Raw genomic sequence first — 8,173 nt, 5'->3', positions numbered from 1 at the left:
CAATTTCTCTACAAGATATAAATGATAATGCGCCTTTCTTAGTTAATAAAATGCCTGTTATATGGCAGGAAAATCGTAATCCTGGACAGGTTGTACAGTTGCAAGCGAATGATTACGATGAGGTTCAGAATGGTCCACCATTTACTTATGGTATTGATAGTGATGCTTCGGCAGATATTAAAACCAAATTTAGTATTGATAATGATTACCTCTTTGCTAATGTACAATTCGATCGTGAACAACAGAAAGAATACTTCATACCAATACGTATCAGTGACTCCGGACAACCTAGACAAAGTGCAGTAAGCATACTACATCTCATAATTGGTGACGTGAATGACAACGCTATGACTGAGGGCTCCTCACGTATTTTCATTTATAATTATAAGGGTGAGGCACCTGATACTGATGTTGGAAGAGTTTTTGTCGATGATCCTGATGATTGGGATTTGGATGATAAGCAATTCCAATGGAAAAATGGAATACCACATGATAATTTTCGACTTAATCCCAGTTCTGGTATGATAACTATGTTACAAGGAACGCAGGAGGGAGAATATATGCTAGAATTTGTAGTTACAGAAGAATCTACTTTTATTCCATACCACTCCGTTGATGCTGATGTGACAATTGTGGTTAGAGAACTTCCAGAGGAAGCTGTTGATAAAAGTGGTAGTATACGCTTTTTCAATATAACAAAAGAAGATTTTATAAGCATACCACGCGATGCTCATGCTGATGATTCATTATCGCTTAAAGATAGATTACAATATTCTATTGCTAAGCTATTTAACATATCTGTTTCGAATGTCGATGTTTTTACTGTTTTGGAAAATATTAATAACACTTTAGATGTACGTTTTTCTGCTCATGGATCTCCTTATTATGCACCAGAAAAACTCAATGGTATGGTTGCTCAAAATCAGCAAAAACTAGAGAATGATCTGGGTTTAAAAATCCAAATGGTGCCCATTGATGAATGTTTAATAGAAAAATATAAATGCGAGTCTTCATGCATGAATATTTTACAAAAATCATCAGTTGCTTACGTTATATACTCGAATACCACATCTTTTGTAGGAGTTAATGCATTTATAGAGGCGGCCTGCGTATGCGAATCAAGAATTAGAAATTATTGTCTTAATGGAGGCACGCCGAAAGTAGGAGAAGACGATGCTTGCGATTGTATTGAAGGATTTTCGGGTCCCCACTGTGAACTTGTCTCTGTAGGATTCTATGGAAATGGTTATGCTTTCTATGAACCGATTTCAGCTTGTGATAATACAAGAATAAGTTTGGAAATTGCACCGCAAACAGATCATGGCCTTGTAATGTACATTGGTCCGTTAAACTATAATTCATTACTTCCGTTGACTGATTTCTTGGCACTTGAACTAGTCAAAGGTTATCCAGTTTTAACAGTCGATTATGGCTCTGGCGGTGTACGTATTGAACATCGACATATACAGTTACAAGCTGGTAAATCGTACCAATTGGACATAATACTACAAAAGACAAGTATTGAAATGACTGTAGATAATTGTAGATTATCGACTTGTATGAGTTTAGGCGCACCACAAGGTCTGAACGAATTTCTTAACGTTAACGCACCATTACAGTTAGGTGGAACACCAGTAAATCTTTTACAATTAGGTCGTCAGCTCAATTGGACTTATATACCTAGTACGCAAGGCTTTTTCGGTTGTATACGAAATTTAACAATTAATGAACAAACATATAACTTAGGAGCGCCATCAGTATCCCGTAATATTGATTCGGGTTGCCAACGTGCTGTAGCTGTCGCTGTTAGCTTCGGTATAGATCGTAATTTCATTATTGCGATTATATCGTGTGTTTTGCTTCTTCTTATTATATTATTAGCTGTAGTTGTGCAAAAGAAACAAAAGAACGGTTGGCATGAAAAAGATATTGATGATATACGAGAAACGATTATAAATTATGAAGATGAAGGTGGTGGTGAACGCGATACCGATTATGATCTAAATGTATTACGCACTCAACCGTTCTATGAGGAAAAATTGTACAAAGATCCTCATGTACTACAAGGTATGCGAGATCCAAGTGAAATTCCAGATATCGGTGGTTTCTTAGGGGATAAAAAAGAAAATTGCGATAGAGAATCGGGTGCTTATCCCGTTGATGATGTACGACATTATGCGTATGAAGGCGATGGTAATTCTGATGGTAGCTTATCCAGTTTAGCGTCATGTACTGATGACGGAGATCTCAATTTTGATTATTTATCAAATTTCGGACCACGATTCCGTAAATTAGCTGATATGTACGGTGAAGAACCATCCGATACAGATTCTAATGTAGATGATGATCAAGGATGGCGCATTTAAGTAAATTAGTTTAACATTCATTCGTGTATATATACATACGCATATTAACATATCTATAAATAAATGGACTTAAAAGACTTTACGCTGTCATGTCGCTTTATGGCGCTTTAATTTATAAAACATTTACATTTAAGAGTGTGAAAAGTTATATCGATTGTTATAATTTTGAAAATACGTGTAAAAACTAAACAAATAAATTACGAACAAATATTACATCATTAACTATGTTTTTTGATAAAATATAGATATTATTATGATATATTTGAAACTTGTTCCAAGACAAAAATAATATACATATATAAGAAGAACGAAATTAAATTAATCGGTGAATTTATTAAAAACTAAAAAGCATTTATTTAAATTACTTTCGAAAAGAAAGGCCAGATATGAAACATATTTCCGTTAATATTAACAATAATGAAATGTAAATCAAAAAAATTATAAATTTTTTTTGTTAAAGAGTTTAAAAATCCCATAATTTAAGTTTAAGTTAAGAAAAGTAATGTAATAAAGACAGATATTTAATTTTTAGTATAATAATTTTTAGTTTTAATTTTTAATTATTTTTTTTATTTTATTTTTTTTGCATTAGTAAATATTTTATTAAAGAAATATATATGAATATGAAATTAAATATAAAAATACAAACATTAGCTATTAAATATAAAAAAATTAAAATAAATTAATAAATTATATAATTAATTTTGAAATAAGTATTTTTATATGTAACATATCGATCGGTTTTAATTTACGAGTATTAGTATTAGTTATAAGAACGCCTATAGTTTTAAACATAAAATACAAATATAAAAATAAAATAAAATCGTTACAAAATAATTAAGTAAGAAATAGTTATATATTTAAACAATATAAATGCGAATATAATTAATAAAGAAAAATAAATGAGAAAAAGATGTAAAATATATTTTTGTAATTTTTTTTTTCAAATTTTATTTAGGGAAGTATAAAATATTATTTTATAGTATTTTTTACAAGCCAATAATTAAAAAAAAGAGAAAACCTATAAATCAATTAAAATATGTGAAACTAAAAAAATTAATAAAAAATATAAATCCACAAAAATCGAATTTTATTTTTCTATTATTGTTGAAGTTAGTTCAATACTTTTTCAACTTTGACGTATATTAATTGACTGCTAAAGTAATGTGGTACAGTATAAATATTTCGATCGGTTGGATTAAATTTAAGATGAAGAGCACAGGCACTGTGTAGAATTAAACTCATGGGACAATGAATGGTTTAAAAGGTAAAAAAAGATACTGTTAAAAATTTTGTGAATTCAATCAAAATTTAGCCAAAATAAAAATGTATGTTCATTATAAATAGATGTTTTTGTTCTTAGTGGAGTATAAAAAATTAATATACCCGGAGACAATTTTAAGGATATTAATATTGATTAATGATTTATTTAGAGTTATCAAAATCATTAATGCATAAATATACAATGGACTTTTTCTAAGACACCGAAAAAATTGTAAATATATACTCATTATCTGAATAAAACCTTGATGAACCATCGTCAGTGATCAGAGTCTGGGTAATTATAAGATTGAAATGTAAGTATAAAATATTTATAATATAAATTTTGTTTCTCTTATTTAATTCAACAATTGATTATAAATAATTATTACAATTATGTGTTGAGAAATTTATTTATATAAACATTGAATATAAAAATAATTCAATTCTTATCATTTTAAGTTACTTGGAAGCTGTTCACTTTTACTTCGAATTATGTGTATAGTATTCGATTTTGTAATAAATATGTATATAAATATATATGTATACATATATATATATACGAGTATGTTTATAAGCATGGAGCAAACAGAATCTTGTAAAGTAAACAAATATAGCAACGCTTACGGACTAGTGTAAATATTCAAGTGGTTATTTGAACTTATCAGTTTTTAGAAATAGCAACAGAATCAATGATGTAGCCATTCAAAGATGCTCCGCTTCCGCACTTTACAGTACAGATCATATTTTATTGTGAATAATGTAGCTTTTAATTTAAAAAACATTTAAATATAGCATTTCAGTTCATATGTATGTATTCTTGTAAATATGAGTTTAAATATAAATATACAAACACACATTCATTTTTTTTACAATAGAAACTTTGAAATTGCAATTACCAATGATTTATGTTGAAGTATTTAATGAATGTTGAAATAAAAATTTCAGACAGAAATCAAATTCGATTGAAATTTGTGGTTAAAAAAAAGAAAGTAAGTTTTTGTATTATACTGACGACATTATACAACACTATACATCACAAAGCAAATGGAAAACTTAACACATTATGAACTGAGAAATTAACTTATAATTATCTAAAAATAATATGATGGTAAGTGGGAACCTAATTTCTTGTTATTCATCTACATATATATATATAAAAAAGTATATCGTCAATAACGTAAGAGTGAAAGACTTCCTCATCCGCATTATTTCCTTCAGCGCTAGAACCAATCCATTTTTCGTAAGTGATTTACTTATGGTTTACTTATGATTTACTTATGGCCTTTAAATTTTTTAGGGAATTTTCTTTTATACTTGCAATTAACTCAAAACGTATTCCTCGAAGTGGTAACATGTGCTTAGACCCATTGAAAGAAGTCACTTGGATCTATATCTGATGAACATGGTACTAAGTTGATTATATTCTGTGAGTCATCTTTTAAAAACATAGAAAGAGTGTTCTTTGTGTAGCCGCAGAACATTCAAAGGTATAATTGTGAAAAGAAAAATGAACTAAATCTCAAATGGTAACATAGTACAGCACTAGCAACTTACAGAAAAACATTTTTTTGTGGTATGTTTCACGCGGGTTTTTAAAATGGTAAATTCCATATACTGTTATGGTCGTACATGTATAAACAATTGAATAAATAAATCAATCCTATATTTATAAATTATATGCATAAACGATAATGACTAATGACTATTATAGACTACAGTAGACAAGTCAAAACATATGTATACAGAAAAAAGTATAGGGATACAGTTAGTTACTGTTTAAATTCACATTATATATACTGATAATAAGAGTCAATCAATAACATCTATGTGATTTCATACTTTTAGGTTTAATGCAAAGTTTCTGGTAACAATTTATATCAAATTTTGTAAGGGCAAAAATATGGCATGGTCATTTTAAAAGTAATTTGCATTCTCCAATTCGTGTTCAATTGTTCTCCTCCGAATCATAATCCACGCATCGAGTTGTCTAGACCCTAGAGCTTAGCAGACTTCACTTGAGTGTCTGTCGAACAATATTACTATTTAGTCTTCCGAAATATGAAACAAAATCAAGAAACAACCTACCATTACCAAGTACTACTATAGATTTAGTAAGCAGTGGAGAAGCCGAACCCTCTATCAATGAATTCTTTACAAGTCATTTATTCTCTTCATCTTCATATTTAACGTAGATATGCGGATTCTGAAGATAATGATGAGCAATCTTTAGAAGTATTGGGGAGAAAAATTCATGGAAAGATCATCGGTCTTATTTGCTTTAATGGTGAATATTGTTTTGAATAGAACAAAAAGTTGCGTAAACTACACTCGCGACATTAAGACTTGGCAGCTAGACTGGGTATGAGATGTAGTAAGAATAGGAGATGACACTGTAGTTAAAAAAAAACGTGTAAAATGATATGAAGGTGGTATGTTACCAGAAAGTTTTGATGTTTTTATGAAAATAAGTTAAAATTTTTTATAAACTATTATTTTTATTTTATTTTTTAAGATCACCTTTAGTGTCATATATATTTGGGATTACAATTCTTGGAATAATTAAGACTGTTTAAGACAATCTTACTCTAAGACAACAGAGGGAGGTCTAAAGTTTTCTTTATCATAGATTATTCAATAGTTAAAAATTAACACAGATTGTACTGTTATATTATTGTGCGGCAAAATTATTAATGTCGTAATAAACAGTTTTATTTATTGCATTCTTAATTAAGATTTTCTCTATTGATTTTGAGTTTATTTAGTGACCCGCAGACAATCGACCGTCATTCATAGCTTTATTTATGGTACGTATTTCGGCGATTCGTAACTGATGTCTTATCCATTTAAGATTCAAGTGTGTCTGTACGTGCGTACATGCGTGCAGTAGACACTTTCATTAATATTGCAAGGCAACAATAGCAGCTGCTTTGTTGAAGATGACGTTTAAGGGTGCAACAAGTGTAGAGAAGCGAAGCTGTTTTTGTTTATTTTACTTTTTGTTTATTTTTTTGCTTCTGGTACAGTTTTCATGTTTTGTACTGTATGAAAAAAAAATGTTAAAACAACTTTTTTTAATATGCTTTGAAATACACATTGAATCCGGTGAGTTGAATATTTGAAGATTATATTAGAAAATATCAAAACTATGATAAATATTTCCAAGAAACTTTTTGAAGAATGTGTTTAATATTTTCTAACGAATTGTTAAGTTTTCTTACATCTCCTACTGAGTTAAGGTAAACACATTTTCAAACCTTGAAAAATGTTTATTGCACGTCTCTGTTTTTCTAATTTTTCTGACTGATTTCAAAAATACGAATAATAAGATGCCCTTGTTTCCTTATTTTTGCTAATTCAGATTATTTAATAAGAAAACGCTCCTCTTAATCCAATTTCTGCTTTCCAGTTCACTTCTTTGTGCTGTTTTTTCTTGGTTTGTGTGCTATAGAATATGAGTCAAATGGTTGAGAAGAATCATAATAGCCGCAGCTAGTGAACGTCAGCCTTCGCCAATGCACTATCAATTTTCCGGAAATTGATTTTCAATTAAAACAAATAAATTTTCATAAGTGGAACAAGAAAATACTTTCAATTTATTTTCAGTTGAGCATGAAATTGAAACTGCACAGTTTCTTTCCATGTGTGAATTCAGTTTATTTTAAAGAAGAGAGAAGAATGTTGCATTCTCTTGCATTGCATCGATCAAAGCTATTTTACTTAATTTTATGGTTTGTAGTAATTTTTAATTTATATATGTTTTCGTGAAAATCAAAGAAATTTTTCTATCAAAACTATTTTAAGGTAATTTTTAAGTTTATTATACTAAATTATGTGTATATGATATCTATATATATACCATACATATATATATTATTATTACATACATATATGTGTACATATTTACTTTGACTACTTCATTAACATTGAATATTTTTTTTAAAAAAAAATTTTATAATTAATTAAGTGAAAATTATATTGTATTTTTCTTGATCTTTATATATACATAGTTCCTAGGTTAGGTTTTCTCCTAGTTAATTATGGATACTGCCACATAAGATGGAGTACAGGTTTCTTCTTATTTGTGGAGCCATAACCCTAAAAAAGTCAATATATAGAAGACCCAGTCTCATAACATGTCTATCTAGTACGTAGTGACCCTTTACATCTGACACCATAGTGCTTCGCAGGTTTCGGTAGATAAAACAACTGACTGGTACGTTTATTGTCTATATTGGACCAGGATCATCCAGAGATCTTAGAGAAATAGCCTTTTTAAGTAGAATCTAACAAGTTAGAGCAATAAAGTATAAGTAATATATTATCTTTGGGAAATAAATTTGCCTGTAATTATTTACTATACTTGCTTTTTATCTGCTCTTATTGTTGTTCAATTAAATCAGCTGTTGCAATTTCTCCTTATGTGGCATAAAGATGAATATTCAAATAGCTTGTAGAGTCCCTCCATATTATCGCATCAATAAATCCCTATATTTAAAGAACATTGTAATCGACTACAAAAGGATAGAAAAAATGAAAAGCAAATA

General features: G+C 29.0%; 2 protein-coding genes across 2 annotated transcripts in view; one reads left to right on the top strand and one right to left on the bottom strand.

The window, feature by feature from the left end:
* The first annotated feature begins 6 nt into the window (after nt 1–6).
* On the top strand, nt 7–2,625 carry LOC119681626 (DE-cadherin-like). The gene has a single exon (XM_038094870.1). It carries the CDS (start codon nt 51–53, stop codon nt 2,364–2,366), a length of 2,316 nt encoding a protein of 771 aa, XP_037950798.1. The 5' UTR covers nt 7–50; the 3' UTR covers nt 2,367–2,625.
* Nucleotides 2,626–7,855: 5,230 nt separating this feature from the next.
* LOC119674157 overlaps nt 7,856–8,173 on the bottom strand; it is a 36,752-nt gene continuing 36,434 nt past the window's right edge. Inside the window, exon 3 of the mRNA XM_038085281.1 lies at nt 7,856–7,912. Coding sequence (XP_037941209.1) covers nt 7,856–7,912 — 57 coding nt within the window. The remainder of the gene's footprint in view (nt 7,913–8,173) is intronic.

Source organism: Teleopsis dalmanni, chromosome 2 (genome assembly GCF_002237135.1).
Source record: "Teleopsis dalmanni isolate 2A chromosome 2, ASM223713v2, whole genome shotgun sequence".
Lineage (NCBI taxonomy): Eukaryota > Metazoa > Arthropoda > Insecta > Diptera > Diopsidae > Teleopsis > Teleopsis dalmanni.
Note: the sequence above shows the minus strand (reverse complement) of the source record. Positions and strands in the feature narration are given on the sequence as shown.